The sequence below is a fragment of the Chaetura pelagica genome, unplaced genomic scaffold (assembly GCF_000747805.2).
Source record: "Chaetura pelagica isolate M959 unplaced genomic scaffold, ChaPel_1.0 scaffold69, whole genome shotgun sequence".
Taxonomy (NCBI): domain Eukaryota; kingdom Metazoa; phylum Chordata; class Aves; order Apodiformes; family Apodidae; genus Chaetura; species Chaetura pelagica.
In genome coordinates this window covers 1,472,429-1,490,366 of record NW_009970724.1, presented here as the reverse complement: position 1 = coordinate 1,490,366, position 17,938 = coordinate 1,472,429, and the positions used below count along the sequence as shown (strand labels likewise).

Here is a 17,938-nt window from a genome sequence, read left to right as displayed (position 1 = left end):
CCTGCTGAAAGCCTGTCTTTATTTCTTGTTTTGGAGCTGGAAGTGAAGAAATCAATGGCGTGTTTTGTGGTTTCAGAGTTGAGGGCATTACAGCACATGGCTAACTAGCAGCTCCAGTTTTGCAATCAATAGGCTGATCAATTGATTAAATTAGCACTGATTTTTCTTTCTTCTTTGCAGCCTAGAAAAGAATTAGTCTGGGGGGAAGAACATACAGATTTGGCCCGTGAAATTTAGCCCTTGGTTTTTCCAGTCCTTGGCTGCCTTTCTACCACAAATACAATCTCTGTGCTCATCATTATTTAAAGCAAACTGCATCGAGCCCCGCTGCTGGCAGCGGACTGCTGTAAGCCAGGGTGTCACTTTCAGCTGTTCACCAGCCTTGCTGCTTCATGCTCTGCTGCCTTAGAAAAGTCATCCTCCAAGCTCTACTGTGCTGCTTTATTATTGGCAAAGTTGCGACATTCCTGTGATCCCTGTCAGCGGTGCTTATTGATCCAGTGATGTGAATCTGCTTAGTGATTCAAGATTACTTTAATTCTCCTTCTTCCTTTTTTGTTTGTTTCTACCCTCTCCCCAGGGGAACAAAAGCTTTCAGATCCACCTTTCCCTGACTGTGGAAAACGAGCCATAGCTGCAAGGACTATGAATGTTGCTGCTGCTTTTGTACTCCAGCTCTGGGTTTTGAAGAGCAACCTGTGAGACAGACGTGAGACTGTTCTCACCTTAGTGCATCATGCTGGCATGAGACTCTAGAAGGCAGCTATGGGTGAATGGCCACACTGGATCTGACCTCTGGTCTGAGTGTGTTTTCCCTTTTGCAGCCACAATCTGCGCCTTATGGAGAGGAATAAAATAAATCTCTGGAATACTCCTTGGTGCTTTGAGGGGTGGGGAAGCCTCTTCCCTGAGCCTGGCAGCAGCTGGCTCTTATTCCATACAGCAGAGCTTGCCTGCCCTTTGTTCAGCATGCTGCTGCAAAATGATGTTAATGGTCATAAAATTATATGGCCCCTTGCTTTAAAGGCAGCTGTTCATCTGGTCAGTTAGCAAAGATCACTCTGAGCATCCAAGACACTGGTAAGGAGTCCAGTCTCTGGCAGCCCATTTGTGGCTCTGTGGGAGCTAATAGACGGCATCAAATAGCAGGATGCACCTGCTATTTCAGGTGTACACCATAACAACACTGTTGGGTGTCAGTTTTGCAGGTAAATCACTGCTTTGCTTGAAATGGATCTGGCTCCAGAGAAATGAAACCCTTCTAAGGAGCTTTTCATGGCCTTTGAATGTAATTTTTCCTTCAACAGGCTGGGAAAGTCACCAGAAGAACTATTCTATCTCTGTTTGTGCAAGATAAAAATGGAGGAACAATCTGACTGTCCAAAAAATATGGCTGGGGAAGTGTTATGGATCTGAGGAAAAAGACTGCTGTTCAGCATGTCCTCATCTCTCTCTTCCTCTTGTTATCAAGAATCTAATGGCTTTCTCTTTCTTCCCAAATGCCTTTTAAAATAAAACTGTATCCATGACACCTTTTCCTCTTAGTACTAGTTTGGGATACTTCAGCAGCTGATGAAATAAACCCAGTTTAGAGCCATTCTCTGGAAGTGTGTGAGGCCTGGCCGTGTGTCTGCATAAACTACTTTTATTGCCTTCATTGTTTTTACTCTCCAAGAAGCCAACGAGTGACATTTTGTTAAAAAAATAGAGTGAACGTGCTGGAAAGGGAGGCTGTGCAGAAAAGGGTTACTGCAAGGAGTGTAATTAGCAAAGGCTACAGTTCTGGAGATTTATGGAAGGCTTTCTTTATTCTTTCCTGAAAACGTGTAAATTACCTGTGAGCAGAATGAATGCCTCTTCCGAGCCAAAACAGGCCCCAGTGGAGCTACATGCCTCTGAAATGAATTTGGATTTAGACCCACTTACACAAAACTTTGGATTTCTAGAATATTTTTCTATAGATTTGATACCACCTCCCTTCCTTGGGGTCCAAACAAGAGAAACAGTCATTATACAAATGAGTTTAATCTTCCATGTGAGCAGCATCTAGTACTGGTGCAAACAGTACTACTACTAGTGTCTTAGTTTTGTTCCTGTCTTGTTTGGAGATATAATTGAATGTATACAGAACAGCCAGCCCCCCAAACTGACTTGGCTGCTGAAACAGGAGTTGAGGAGCAGAGGCGGGGCACAGTAGATCTGTGTTTTCCTGCCTGTGCTGATGAAATTTGGCTGTGGTTGGTTGAGTCTGCACCGGTCTGATTGTCTTAACCTTTCTACTCCCAAGACTGCCAGTCTCGGTGTGAGCTCATGTCTGTGCAGGAGTCGGCAGTGCTGCCAACACCTGAAGCAGCACGTGTTGTCACTTGGACCATCTGCCACTCAGTGTGGTAGAGAAAAGGAGGGACTTGAATGTGTGAGGCTCTTTTATCTGTTTTGTAAATCTGCTTATATATCATGTTAATGACTCTCCACCTTAGCTGGAATGACCATTCACTTGAGAGATGTTGAGATGACCAGTCATCAGGGGATTGCACAAAGAAAGGGAGATTTGAGCAGCAGGGCAGAGGTCAGGGAGGGTGCTTAGGCATAGGGGATGGCTTAGGAGAAAGAAAAGTGATATGACAACTTACAGAAAGGGGAAGAAAAGGATATCTGATGGGATTTATCTCCAGTCATTGTTAATAGGCACATGGAAGAAAGTGGAAAGTGTTTTGTCTCCTTCAAGCTCATCTGATTCCTGTAGCCTGCCAATGAGTACAGCCTGGCAGGAGCCAAGAGCTGTGTGGGTTTTTTCTGCTTCCCAGACCTCTGAGTCAGTATTTCAGAAACACTGTTGCTTGTGTAGAGTACCTAAAATTTTCAGAAACTACCTTGAATTGCTGCTCAGGCAGACTGCTCTGAGGCCAGCCCAAGCAAAGCTGTGTACATAGTGCTGGAGGGTGGCGGGCTCTCTGGGTAAAGTGATCTTGATAGGTACATTCTGATTATGGGGGAGTAATGAGTACAGCCTGGCAGGAGCCAAGAGCTGTGTGGGTTTTTTCTGCTTCCCAGACCTCTGAGTCAGTATTTCAGAAACACTGTTGCTTGTGTAGAGTACCTAAAATTTTCAGAAACTACCTTGAATTGCTGCTCAGGCAGACTGCTCTGAGGCCAGCCCAAGCAAAGCTGTGTACATAGTGCTGGAGGGTGGCGGGCTCTCTGGGTAAAGTGATCTTGATAGGTACATTCTGATTGATGGGGGAGTTTGTCTCCCAAACTGTCACAGGGTTTATAGAGGTGCCACTCAATACCAGTCCTGGAATTGCTTGTCAGAGCACCTGGCTATAGGAGCAATGGGGATTGGAGACAGAGCTGTAACTTTGTTTTTTCTCTGCTTAATGGCCCCAGCGTCTGACCTGCCTGCTCACTCCTGTTTGTCTGGACCTTAAGGAGGCAGCTGGGATTAAGACTGTCAGAGGGTAGCGCTGCTTTAGCATCAGGGGGCTAATTGTATCGGGGCTGGCAGCATATGACAAGCAGTTGCCTCCTGTCAAATGCACAGCAAGAGCAAAAAATTCTACAAGGAAGGTGGAAAATATAAGAGAGTCTATATTTTAGTTTGTTCTTTTTTCGTCTGAAAGAAGCATTTTCAAATTCACATGTGGAATTACATTCCTCAGGCCTTAGGTGACTCTCCTTGTAAGAGTCACAGCTGCTTCTGTGAATAACAGTCTCAGGATCGTGTCTCTTGTGAATTCTTAGGTCAATCTCACAACTTAACATTCAGTTGTTGGATTTTACTTTATTAACACATTGGGATAAAGTTCTGGTCCTGAGCATTGACCTCTGGTTAAAGGTCCGCTCTAGGCAGCATTGCTGGTGGCCGTGAATTACTGCGCGACCTTCAGAAGCCGAGCCTTCCAGGAGGAACCCTTCTGTGGTCCCATTGCATGCTACTGAATTGCAAATCACCCAGGTGTAGAGCTAGGGAGTCTTCTGGAGGCTCCCATTCTCCTTCAGCAAAACAATGCTGTTGCAAAGGCCATTTTATTCTTCTCAACGTCCTCTGTGCTCCATGTCACATTTTCCTTGCTCCTGGATGACAGCATATGCTGTTGGCAGGAGCTGGAAGTTGTGAGCCCTCTTTACACTTGGGCTGAGTTAGTGAGAAGCAGGTGTGATCCTGTCAGGCCTTCCTTGCATTTAGCGTTCCTCTTAATCCATTTATAACAGCACTTGTCCAGAAATCTGGTTTGAATGAGCCTGAGATGAATGAATAATGTCAGGCAGTTCAGACGTCAAATATTTGAACAGCTGTGTGGGTGTTTTCACTGGCTTTGTGCATGGAAGCAGCCCCAGGAAGTGAGACCAGGAGGGTCAGGTTGAAATTGTGGCACCAAACCCAAACCCCTCTGGAACTGGCCTCAAAATCCATCCCTGCTGCAGGGGAAAGGGTGTTATGATGCTGGTGGCAGGCTGTTTGCTCCACAGGTGGTGGAGGACTGAGCTTTGCATTCTCTTTTGTGCAATGGCCATACTGGGATTTATGGACTCTTTGATTCACATCAGACACAGATTTTGTGGATTTTGTTTTTTTCTTTTTTTCAAAGCAGTCTCCAAAGTCATAAAACTGGTAGCACAGTTATATGCAGAGTCTTGTGTGGGTACATGGAGGTTCCTTTATTTAACAGTCCTGGTTTGAGCCATGATAGAATGAATTTTCTTTCTAGTAATTTTACTTTTCAGTTAAGTCTCTCCTGAGTAACTGCACTTGCTGAAGTTAGCAGTGTGTTTCTTAGTCAGTGTCTGCTTCTCTAGGACTGATAGTGCTCAATGTTTATAGTTATTGCTGGAGAACGGTATGCAAATCCAAGGTCACTTCTGGGTTCTGCTAACACCTTGTGTGCCAGAAAGACAAGGGAGGACAAGGGCTCACACCTGTGCCGCTCCTGTGCTCCTCCTGTGGAGAGGAGCGAGCTGGACAGGTGACCAAAATGGACCAAACCAAGTATTCTATCCCATACGTGTCATACTCGGTACAAATCTGAGGGATCACAAGGGTCAAGCTCTCTTCATCCATGGCTGACATCCTGGGAGGACTCAGTCCATTTGTCTGCCTTTGATCCCAATCTGTACAGGCCTTCATCCAGCTTCTGTCTGCCACTGAGTCCAGGAGCCCAGTCTTGGATTTTCTCAGGGCTGCCCTGAGGGCAGCGCATCACCTGCTTCATTGGTGACTTGAATGGTGTTATGGGGGGAGCAATGTTGGTTTGACAGAATCACAGGATTTTTTGAGTTGGAAGAGACCTTAAAGATCATTGAGTTCCAACTCTCCTGCATGGGCAGGGACATCTTCCACTAGAACAGGCTGCTCAGAGCCCCATTCAACCTGCCCTTGAACACTTCCAGGGATGAAGCCCCCACAGCATCTCTGGGCAGCCTGTTCCAGTGTCTCACCACCCTTACACTGAAGATTTTCTGCTTGATCTCTAACCTGTATCTCTCTTCTTTCAGCTTAAATCCACTACCCCTTGTCCTCTCACTGCAGGCCCCTGTAAAAAGACCCTCCCCAGCTTTCCTGTAGGCCCCCATTCATAGAATCATAGAATATGTCAAGTTAAAAGGGACCCATAGGATTGTCAAGTCCCACTGCCTGCCATTCGCAGGACTACCCAAAACTAAACTATATGGCTAAGATCATGTGTTCCAGACACATCTTGAACTCTGTTTTGTATGTATTTGTACATGTTTCACTGTTTTATTTTTCTTCATTACTGTTTTCATTAAATCTGTTTAGCTTAGTTTCCAACCTGTAAGTCTGTCTCTTACTCTTTTTCCTTTTCCTTTCTGGGAAGAGAGAGATTAATAGAGAGCATCTGTCATTTGTTTAATTGCCAGCTGGTCATTAAACCTTGACAAGGATACGGTTTCTGAATCAGGTTTTATTTTACTGTGTTGGAATTGCACTTGGTTATGTTCAAAGAAAAAAACAAAATCTGTATTCAGTGATCAGCAGAGTGTTGGATCACCTTATTGTGACTTCCTCAAGGCCCTAGATTGGGAATCCTTGTTTGATAAGAAAAGAAAATTTGCCCTTCTCCTGCCCCTCTTCTTAGCTTGTGAACTTCTCTGCTATGCCCTCCTCTGACTGAAATGCTGCATCAGATCATCCCAGTGTGTAGCTGGCACCATAACACATACTGTCCAAACCCTTCCTCTGTAACCTCCCTGTGTAGGTGGGGATAGTACTCTGCTGGGAATGCAGGGGTTCCTATTATAGAGGTCTGTAGAGCATTTTTGTTACAGACTTAAAAGGGATTTTCTTAAGTATAAAGGTTTCAAGAGCAAGGACACCAGGATTCTGAAGTCTGGATGTCTTAATATTTGTAACTTGTATCACAGTAAGCAGATCTTCTTTTCTTAAGCTCTAACCATAAACCACTAGTTGGCTTGAGTCACTTAGAAGCAAAATTGATGGAAAGGTGCATTTTTGCTGTGTGCTTGGCATCCTTGCAGAGAGAGGGACATAGAGAATGGTCCTACTCATGTTCATTCTTTTGGACATGTTTCCCTCTTCCAAGGCTCTTGCTCCACGTATTCATTATCTGGCTAGCGTTCAGATCTCCTCTGGGACTTTCCAAGTCACAGCTCCAGCTTTGCATGATTTATGTTTCCCACGGCTACAAGAAATATGAAGACCTGTGTGTCCAAAGTTTATGGCCTTTGAGAAGTGATAGGCTCAAGTAATGCCAGGTGCAGGGGTGGTGTTACTGCAGGTTAAATGCCATGCCTGTAAATTACCACCCCCATCACCCACTGCGACTTCTAAGGCAGCTTTGAAAGACTATCCAGCTTCTTTGACAGGTCTCTCTTACTCCTCTAAATCTTCTCCCAAACATTGTGATGAACCGAAGGATTTGAGATTTACTAGATGAGCCATTGCAGTAAGAGAAGGGAGCTCAGGATGTGTTTTGGCTGGCAGCACACAGCCAATAGATGAACCAGTTGATAGGGGGGCTGCTGGAAGGGGGCTGCCCCAGTTACACCCTAGAGCTGACCCACAAGCATGGGCACTGCAGAACCTGGTGCAGGAGGGGGTGCTACATTGGCCATGCAAGTTTTGTTACCTCTGCTGATAACGAAGGCTGGCAATTACTTTGAAGTAAAAGGTAGTTTATGCTTCTAGGGAAAGGTTAGTCTTAAAATCATTGTCATGCTGCCGTTATCACTCATTAAGGGCCTTCTTTATATTCAGGGAACAGAAATATCAAATCCATATAAACAAATTTTATTGGGGGCTTAATGAATCATTGAGAGCATCCGCTCCTGGAGAGTGACAGTAAAGACTGTGTCTGTGTGATGTCCTTGGAAAGCAGACCTTCAGCTTGCCCTGCTATCTGCACAGATACAGACTGATAGAAATATAGCTCACTCTTCTGGGCTGGAAAAGTGCAAGTTTGATGCTGGCAGCATGAGCTGGTGTAAGTGGGCTGGTGAGAGCCCAGTGAGATGGACAGACTAATTAGGCAGCAAATACCAGGTTCATTTTCATAGGTGCCTGCATGCAAATTCATTTAAAAGAAGCCTGGTTAGAATCAGTAATAATACCGTCAACAAAATGCTTGAGAACCAAAATAAATTTATATATTATTAGAAAATGACACTTGTTACACAGTTCAGTCTTGGGTATGTAACTTCACTTTGTGTCCTATTCAAATACACTTATCCATATGTTTTATTTTCTTCCAGGTTCTGGGTTTATCATGTGCAGTGGCAAAGAGAATCCAGACAGTGATGCTGACCTGGATGTTGACGGGGACGACACACTTGAATATGGGAAGCCACAGTATCATTTTTGAAAGGCTCTTGCTGAGAGGGAACCTGGAGTTGCACCTTCAGTTAGCTTTCATGCAGCACTGCCCTGGGTAGTGGTGGATAATTGGTGTCTAGCCCTACTAGAAATGGCACCGCCTTCCCCAGCTTCCATTTTATTTGGACTAAGAGGGATTCCCAGTTGCTGCCTTTGAGATCCTCCTGTTGATGCAGCACTGCTTCAGACCTGACTGGTGGGGTCTGTAGGAGACATTGCAGGAAATCAAAGTTAGTGTGTTTCTATTCTGTTTCATAAGCAATATGTTGTCTTCATCCGGGTTTTACCCATGTGGATAGCTTTTCCTGCTTCATGGGAAGGAATTGAGTTTATTTTCCACAAGACACCCCTTTGTTTTCTGGAGTTCTGTTCAGTAAACGTTTCAAGCACTGTTCACCTGCCTCTCTCAAAAACTGACTTTTTTTTCCTTTTGTTAGACAGTTGATGGGCAGAACTATCATTAGGGGCAGTTTTTGGGAACTTCATCTGGGAATCAGGCTCTTGGGACACAGCTCTGAGAGAGCTGTGGGCAGACTTCTGCCCTGTAGCAGCTGTACAGCCATCAAGGAAGAGTTCCAGAAGAGTATTAGGCAGACATTGATTTAGCTCTGATGAGGGGGAATGTATAGCTATAGAATTAGATTTTCTTTAAATCTGTACCAGCTTTTAAGACTGAACCCTCAACCCTAAGCTGGTGAAAGGTCTCTGTACCTCAAACAGAAGTACTGGAATTGTGCAAGTTAGGTTTGCAGAAGTTGAGGAATTGATTTTCCCCTTTTAATGGGCTGTGGTGTCATGTTGCTATCAGATTTTTCTTTTTCTTTCCACCTAAAACAAAATTTTAATCCAGGATTTAAAAGCAAGCCCTTGCATGGATACCAGCCACTCTTCTTTTGAGTTCCAGTTGGAATGAATTTATTCTGTATCCCAAATAGTGTCCCAATGGTCTCAAAAGCCTTTCCACTGTCTGCAGCAAGACTGTATATTCCTTAACCCCTTGTGCTCAGGTACACGGAGGCAGACGTCATCCCTTGCACTGGGGAAGAGCCAGGTGAAGCCAAAGAAAGGGAGGCACTCCGAGGTGCTGTTTTAAAGTAAGTACTGTGCCTTTGTGATTTGCTTTCATTACTTTTGGGGAATCTCAATGTGTGGAAACTACCCATTCACTTGAGTCGCAAGGGGTGCAACAAGAGAGATGTACAGAGAAGCAAAATGTGGTGGGTGAGTCTGTTTCTACCTGTGCAGTCTCATAAAGCCTCCCTCCACACTCTCCCTTCCATAACAATGCCACTGTCCAGCCAGTGCCATCTTCTCCTTGACCAATGCTGGATAGAACGTGAATTCTGGTCATGGGCAAACTGCTGTACTAAGGTTTTATGCATCATCTTCCTTCACCATGAAGTGTGGCCTCTTGGTAGTAGTATAATGTGATGCCATCTGAGCCTTGTTTGGCACGTTAGGAGTCGGGCACCCAGGGTATGATTTCATTACATCCCCTGATGTGTTGTGAGGTACACAAACTAGTCCTTCTGCCTTAAGCTCTGGGGTTGGGGCAGGATGTCTGCTCTGCCCACATACGTATGTGGAGAATGGAGGCAGCCAGCATTCAGGGCACTTGGAGAGGCATTTCAGGCAAATAAAATGAGTCTTAACAGGGAGGTAGGATTGCTTTCTAAGCCCTCTGCCCTGCATAAAATGGGGCTTAAATTACCCCTCTGTCTCTTTCACTGAGTGATCCTGTGGGGTCAAGGTTGAAGTGACTGATAGAGCACTGAAATGAAGTTTTCTTACTGCTTAGCCTGTCACAAACACTAACACAAAATTAGGTTCCATTCCACAGCAAAGTGGCATTTGCCACAGTGGATCCAAACCATTGGTCCATTCAATACTTTGCTAACTGTGCTAGTCTATAGGCAGGGCCTCAAAAGATGCTGAAGCTCCTTCACAGCCAGGAAAATAGTATTGTAGCAGGAGGATATTGGGTTTTCCATTATCAGTGGCTGTGGATACTTGGTGCTGGGTGAAATAACTGAGGACCCGAGACCAGGAGATGACCCAGTTCCTGTCTTGTGGCTTATACCTGGCACATTGTTTTGCTGTTTGAGCAAGGACTTTGCACATCTCCATGACTTGTTTGCCCGTCTCTAAAACAGGACAGATGATGTTGTTTCTAACACTTGGAAGTTCTGGCAAGTTTCTGCAGAAATGCACTAGGGTAGCTGATGGCCTGAAGCAGGAGCATATGTTACTTTTTGAGTGCAACTGTCTTAGCTGATAGAGCTAAAATGTTACACAGTCACAGGTGTGCAGCCCACTCAGATTTTTCTCTTACATTCTCTGTTACTGGCTTGCAAGAGAATGGACAGGGTTAGGAGTTGTCTGTGCTTCAGGGCTGCTGTTCATCACATGGGAAGATGGAAAAGATGGGGCTTGTGAAGGTGTAAAGTTATTCTTAAAGGGTAAGAGGATTTCTGTTCATGAATGAGGTTTTCATCCTTGAAACTGTGTATTCAAAAATGAGCCTTAGGTCACAGGTGCTGTTTGAGTTCCAAGCCTTTAGTCAGCATCACAGGCCCAGTGAGATACAGCCAAGGTTGCAGCTACAAATGCAGGTTGGAAGAATGCTCATGGAAATGTGGGCTAGCACAAAAACACCTCCTGCAGAAGGCCAACCACTCACATTTTTAAGCCTAGACTGATGGCTAGAAGTATTGAGAGAGAAGTAGTGGGTGGAAGGAGTGGCTTTTCCCAAGCAGCAAAATTTTCCATGTTCAACCTTTATCAATCTGCCCTTTTCTCTTCTAGTGGTGGCACACCCAGTACTCGAATAACACCGGAGTTTTCCAAATGGGCCAGCGATGGTGAGTGTTCAGCTTGTACAATGTTAATTTTTATGCTACAGGAGGGCAGAGATATGTTCCATATCTTCTGATTGCCAGTTATGAGGCAAATGGTAGTTACAGATGCTCTTGCACAGTACCTACCAGCAGATACATATGCACATACAATCACTGTCTTTTTGAAACTTTACAGCACTATTAACTCTAGTCAGTGGCAGCTGAGGGAGTTCCCAAAAATACAACCTTAACTGGTAGAGTGGTGTAGGGGTTGGATTGACTTACTGTCGTGTCACTAAAAGACAAACTGCTGTATCAAACAGGGAGCTATCAGAGCTTGACTGTGAGATGGTGGTGTTCAGCTGCTGTTGGTTTAAACTACATAGGCACCTGTTGCATGTGGTTTTTTCAGATGCTTTCTTATCATCTTCCCTGCTTTAAAAGGATATGCTAGAGACTTGTATCAGGATCTATTGGTTAGGTCTTGTCCTTGCTGGCCTCTGCATGGCAAGAAAAGCCTTGCAACACTGATGCTAGCACCTTTAGAATGGAAACTCTAGGATCTGTCCTTCATGACTTCTTGTTGAGACTCCAAACAAGTGAATGTGAAATTGTACCTTTGCATGCATTGTTTGAAAGCTCATAGCATTAAGGGGGGCAGGGAGGGATGTTAAACCCATTCAACTGCTGGGTTGTTTTATTTAATGCCAGCAGCACTGGCAGTGTAAGCAGAAACCTAGTGGAAGTATGAGACTAATAAAACCTGGCGCTTTCCAGCTGTAGATGCCAAATCCATTTCCAGATCTGGACAGTGCTACTTCAGCTCCCTTAGGAAGGGAACTGAAGCTCAGCGACCTGAAGAGACTTGTCCCAGTGATTTTGTTCCCTGTTTTGTTACTGTAATGCTTTGGGCATTTGCGTCCCAGCCTTGAAAGTACCTACAAGATATAAGTGCTTGCCAGCGGGAGGGTGAGTGGGTAGAGCCAGTTTTGCCAAGGGCATAATGATTAAATGGAGAACATAGGTTATCTATCGCAGGCATTTTCTTTTGTGGGACAGGCAATCACATCTATTTTCTGTCATGTAGGAGCACTCCCTTGTAGGTATGTTCAGCTTGAGTAGCTGCAGCCACAGAGGTGATGAGAAAGCAGCCCTGATGGCACTTGCTATGAGCTGCTTTCTTCATAACTTCTACCCAAAGCCACAGTGCTGAAGCTACAGCCCAGGGGCTGGCCCTAAGACAGTTCATCTGGCTTATCTCTGATCAGTATCTCACATTCCCTCCAGCGCTGGGAGGAGCCATGGGACTGCTGGTAGAGTAGAGGTACAAGCAGACTGTTCTATCATGCCATTTCCCTGGCATATTTTTCTTCCTGACTGTGTTTGAAGAGTCTCAGAAAAAGGAAGAAGCTGAGAGCAGGGTCTGGGCTGGGTGGATTTACTCAAGATCCACCTTTCTGGAAATATGCTTTGATGTGGCAGATACATCAAACCTTTCTGAATTAAATCCTGGCTTAAACAACTGGAACATCTGCAAGGGTCAGTCAGTATCTTTAAGCCCAAAATTACAGAAGTGTGTTGTACAGAAAGGTCCTTCCTGCCAGACAGGAACATTAGTCTCTTTTCTCTCCTTCCGAGGAGTGACATGAAAACGACTCAGCAGGGTCCTCTGCTTCAGGAAGTGTAACTTGCTTGAATATTTCATTGCAGTGATCTAATGTTCTCTTACTAGTTTGTCTGTTCTTCCCTCAGCAGAAATGCCCTCAACGAGTAATGGTGAAAGCAGTAAACAGGAGACCATGCAGAAGACCTGTAAGAACAGTGATATTGAAAAGTGAGTGTAAAGTGGATAGCTTTCATTTTTCCTGTTTTAGGAACCATGGTGGTCCTGCCTGGCATTCCCAGAAGCAGTGCCAGTTGGACAGTAGGCACATTTGAACCTTTTGCCACTAAGAAGGGAAGTTTTGCTCTAACATCAAGCCTGGACTTTGACCTAATGGTGTCCTCACTTGTCACTGCTGTGTCCACAGAGGGTCTGTGGGAAGTTCTCCCCAGGCACCTGCATGGGCAGACACCCAGTGACAAGGAACTGAGAGCAGCTTCCAAATGGCTTTTCCACTGCAAATTGCTTTATTTTAAAATATGTAAATAGATGTATCTATTATTTCCACTGTATTGTAGGTATGATGGGTTTTTCTGATATGTTGTGTACTGCATAACAGCCTAGATTAGAGCTGGGACTTGGACAGGAGATAAGACTCAAACCCACTCTAACCTGACAAAAGCAACTGGCCTGTCAAACTGTATTTGGATTTTTTTATTCCCCCTGCAAAATTTCTTCCCTCAATGTATCTGTATGATCCTACTTTTACTGGAGGAGTGACGTTGTGTCTTGTTTTTTGAGAGCAATCCTTCACATGTGATCTCTTTTCTATCTTTTCCATGGTAGCTTAGTACTTCACCCTCCATCTTTCCAGCAAGGGGGATCTCAGCAGCCCCATAGCTTGGCAGAAGCCTCACTAAGAGAATTTTTTTTCCTTTACATCCAGATCCATCTTTGTATGGTTGCTAACAGAAATTACGTCTCAGTTCCTCAGCTTTTCACCTGCAGCCTTTCCAGTTGATGGAGAAGCTTGAGTCCCATTGTTTAAATGTCCAATAGTGCAGGGGCTCCTGGCCATCTCCTTTCCTGTGCCTTTCTCCTTGCTGGAGGTCCTGCAGCCTAGTCCAGGAGAGAAACAAATGGTTTTATCTGCAGTGTGCATTTAAGTAACAACCTCTCTTCTCAGCCTCTTTTTCACATGCTGCTGGGATGACTTCCTGTTCAGGCAGTTTTGAAAATCCAAGCCTAAAACTACAGGCTCTTCACTGCTGCCAGGGACTGCAGTAATTATAGAGGGGTGGTTGAGTTGATTATTGCCTGACATAAAATGTTGTCTCAAGATCAAGTGATCAGCTTGAATGAGGTGAAAGCAATGAGGTAACTGGCTTTTAAGCAGGGAGTACTTACCATTTGGGGGTGAAGCCCATTGAAAGTTTGGGATGGGGAAGAATCCGGTAGTGAAATTGACCTGACTTTGTAGAAAATTAATGTAGTTTGTTCTCCTTCTGCTACTCATCCTGACTTGAGAGGTTGTGTCTCTGGCATGTGTTGGGGTCTCTGATAGTTCAGGCAGCCTGGCAAAGTGTATGTTCACAGTCAGGGTTTAACTAGGGAAACTCCCTGCTGCAAAGGAAACTTTAACAGTGCTTTGCTGTCTTGGCTCTTTCCTTTTTACAAGTCTTTTTATTGTTGTGTCCCAACGTTGGCTGTCTGCTGTTAGTTGCTTCTTGGTGAGCAGATTTTGGACAAGGACCACTGAGTCTGAGAGCTCACAGGGCAGTGCAGAAGCAGCTTTGTCCTTAGAGTGAGCTAGCCATTGTATGCAGCCTTGGTGGTAAGGACTCATCCCTTCTGCCCTAATCTGTCAGCCTGTGTCTCAGCCACTGCTTTGGCCCTTTGGGCCTCCTGCCTGTCAGCTCAGCAGCCCTCCACCCTCCCAGATCCACTCCTATTGAAAATCTTTAAACTGCAGGAGCCGAAAGGATTTGACATTTTCCAGAACACTTGAGCTCAAGTGATAAAATTGACATAGCTTTAATAATCTGATCAAAGAGGCTTTAGCTCGCACCTTTTGAAGGATCCCAGAATCCTTTCCAAACAACACTTGTGCTAGCTGCTGTGAAGTGGAGGGAGCATGTGTGTCTGTGTGTGTATGTGTATGCACACACACCCTGCTCTGCAATCACCTGCCCCACTAAAGCTTCAGGTCTGCAAAAGGTGGGCAAAGTCAGCAAAACCCAAAAGAAATTACAGGAAAAAACTTAAGTGTCTTGCTGAGTCTTTCCAATAATGTTGATTTTTATTTTTTTTTAAAGTAACAGGGAGAGCTTTTTATTGAAGGTGCTTTATTTTACTGAGGTTCAGAAGGCATGATGGTGTTTCAGGTGCTGAATTCCTCCTTGCTTTTTTCTTTTTTTTCTCTCTTCCTTTCCTTTGAGATTTGTGTGTGATAAATAGTTTCTGTCCTGCCATTTAAGGAGTTTGAATGCTCTGTGCTTGTCTGTGTAGAGGGGTCCTGTTAAATTAATTGATAACAGGGATCAGAGCTAGAAGCCTACAGAAAAGGAGGGGGAAGGGTTTCACACTGTCTGGCTGCTTCCCACTTCACTGCTGAGCCATGATATATGGCGACCCAGCCCAACAGGCTAAATTGATTCATCTCTAGTTCCTGTTTCTTAATCTGGAGCTAAATTGGTTTCATTTTTCTTGTTTTGGGTGGCACATACAGGAAGTTTTTGGCAGCATCACTTTACTTCGTTGTTTGTAACTTCCAAGTTTTGCCTTTAAATCTGAGCATTATTGATTGGCATGTTAAACCCCATGTAGCATCTGATTAGCATTTTTTAAAGTGTCCAGAGGCACATGGCTTCCCACCTGTGTCAGCCTGCTCTCTGTTTAGAGCAGCAGCTAATAGAGTTAGCAGCGATCTGCTTATTGATCCTTCCCTCCTAAGAATGATGTTCCTTCCCCCTCCCCTTTTTCCAAAAATAAGTCTAGGCAAGGAAAGCAGTGTGGTTTTGTTTGTTTGGGTTTTAATCCATTCATACAGTACAGCAAGCAGTCCTCCTTTTGGCACACAACTGAAACTCTTTGCTTAAGCATGTTAATTTAATCAAAGCTGAAGTTTTCCTGGAATCATAGAATCATAGAATCCTAGGGGTTGGAGGGGACCTCGAAAGATCGTCTAGTCCACCCCCCCTGCCAGATCAGAGTCACCTAGAGTACATCACACAGGAACGCATCCAGATGGGTTTTGAATGTCTCCAGGGAAGGAGACTCCACAACCTCCCTGGGCAGCCTGTTTCAGGGCTCTGTCACTCTCACAGTAAAAATTTTTTTTCGGATGTTCACCTTGAACCTCCTGTGCTCCAATTTGCACCCATTACCCCTTGTCCTATCAGTGGTCATCACTGAGAAAAGTCTAACTCCATCTCCCTGACACTCACCATATTTGTAAACATTGATGAGGTCACCCCTCAGTCTCCTTTTCTCCAAGATAAAGAGACCCAGCTCCCTCAGCCTTTCCTCATCAGGGAGATGTTCCACTCCCTTCATCATCTTTGTAGCTCTGCACTGGACTCTCTCAAGCAGTTCCCTGTCCTTCTTGAACTGAGGGGCCCAGAACTGGACACAATACTCCAGATGTGTTCTCACCAAGGCAGAATAGAGGGGGAGGAGAACCTCTCTTGACCAACTAACCACACCCTTTCTAATGCACCCCAGGATGCCATTGGCCTTCTTGGCCACAAGGGCACATTGCTGGCTCATGGTCATCCTCCTGTCTACCAGGACCCCCAGGTCTCTTTCACCTACACTACTCTCCAGCAATTCAGCCCCCAACCTGTACTGGGACATGGTGTTGTTCTTCCCTAAATGCAGAACTCTACACTTCCCCTTGTTGAATTTCATCGGGTTTCTCCCCGCCCAACTCTCCAGCCTGTCCAAGTCCCTCTGAATGGCAGCACAGCCGTCCGGTGTGTCAGCCACTCCTCCCAGCGTTGTGTCTCTTGCACGTAGAACAACTAGATAGCATTTATGTTATTTGCCTCATTCCACATGCCATGCGAGGTCGTCAATTGCTTTGGGTAGGTTGACCTCATCTGTGTTGCATTAAACTTCAAAAAGCAGCCACAGGTAATGGGAGAGGTGATGCTGGTCCCACCTCTCCTTCCCAGTGCTGTGGGGTGTCGCAGCCCTGCTGAGCATTTCTAATCTTGCATACATAAGGTGTCTGGGAGACACCCTGGGGTGCTGAAGGTTCATAGGAAGAGGTAAAAGAACGTCACGCCAGCTGAGCTCTGCCCATTTGCTGACACTGGAGTCTCCAGCAGACAGGCAGGGCTGAGCCAGTGGGACACTCCTTTACCTCAGCTCAGAATGAAGCTTTGCTCAGAGAGAGCAGCTAGTCCCTAGTTGCCCAGGCACCCTCTGAGTCCTCTGCCAGTGTCGTGCTCTCAGCTGAAGCACCATCAGGTACAGAGAGCTGCAAAAGCACCTTCCCTGCAAAAAGCCTCTCTCCCGAGATGCCGCCTGGGAGGTTCTGGTGCCATTTTGAAGCCGAGGTTCCCTGGGGTTAAAAGCCAGCATCTTAATTCAGAGTGCCAATGTTCAATTTTGCTTTCTGCCACCAGACTAGATTGCAGGCCAGCGAGAGAGTCTGGGTTAGTGGCCCACTGGGTCACCTCCCATTTGTTTTCCTCAATTTTGTGTTGTCATAAATTCATTCCAGCCCGTTGTGGTTGATCAGTTTATCTCCGCCGGGGCAGGGAGCGCTGCGAGCATGATATATGGCACAGAGCATTGTAGCCAGCCTCTCCATGAATCACTCCAGCTGTTTGGTGTCAGCCCCAAAGCAAACAGGGCCTGGCCGCTGAGCATTGACTAGGATGAGCTCAGTATGGGAAGAGACATGACGTATGAATGTTTATTTAATAATTCTCTAATATTTCCAGCGGAGTGTGGCTGTGCCTTCTGGGGGAGGGGGTTAGAGGGAGGGGGAGGTTGAAGAGGGAAACTCTAATCTGTTGGGGTGGGTCATAAATCAGGCAGACAACATCATTAATCAGGGATGGGACAGAAGTGGAAGGAGGTGGGACTGGATCTGCCATCCTCTGTGGGAAGGGGGCTGTGCTCTTTTTTTCTTTTTTCTTTTTTTTTGTAAAACAAATCTTGTTTCTGATTCCGCTCGGCCCCAGCCCTGCCGCCCGCATAATAGCAAACCCGGACACGAGGCTGTGTGAGTGAGTATGTTACCTCTGCTATAAAGCTTGCCATACGAGCCTGCCAAGCATTAAATCCCTTTATAATTATCTTCTTTATATAACACTTCATGCTCATCATGCTTCATTGGATGAGACGCTCATTGGGTTAAAAAGAGGGTTTTAGAAACAAAAAGCAATTGTATTTGTTTTCTTTTTCCTATCTCTTCTTTCCTCCCCCTCAACCCTCCTCCCTTCACTTCTTTCCAATCCAGCTTTGAAGGCGTCAGCCCCAGAGGGGCTGTGGTTTGGCAGCACAGGAAGGAGCATCAGTTAAAATTAAACAGAGTTTAGGGAGGAAGAAGCCATGTCTGTTGCAGAGACCCTGCTCTGGGGCAGATGGGTTGAGATGGGAGTAGAATGAGTGTGAAGCCAGAGGATTAGCAGA

General features: G+C 45.4%; 1 protein-coding gene across 1 annotated transcript in view; it reads left to right on the top strand.

Annotated features, from left to right (window-relative positions):
- Positions 1–17,938, top strand: part of RNF220 (ring finger protein 220) — a 221,123-nt gene that overhangs the window by 183,205 nt on the left and 19,980 nt on the right. Inside the window, exons 8-11 of the mRNA XM_010006710.1 lie at positions 7,732–7,828; positions 8,860–8,946; positions 10,658–10,713; positions 12,445–12,523. Coding sequence (XP_010005012.1) covers positions 7,732–7,828; positions 8,860–8,946; positions 10,658–10,713; positions 12,445–12,523 — 319 coding nt within the window. The remainder of the gene's footprint in view (positions 1–7,731; positions 7,829–8,859; positions 8,947–10,657; positions 10,714–12,444; positions 12,524–17,938) is intronic.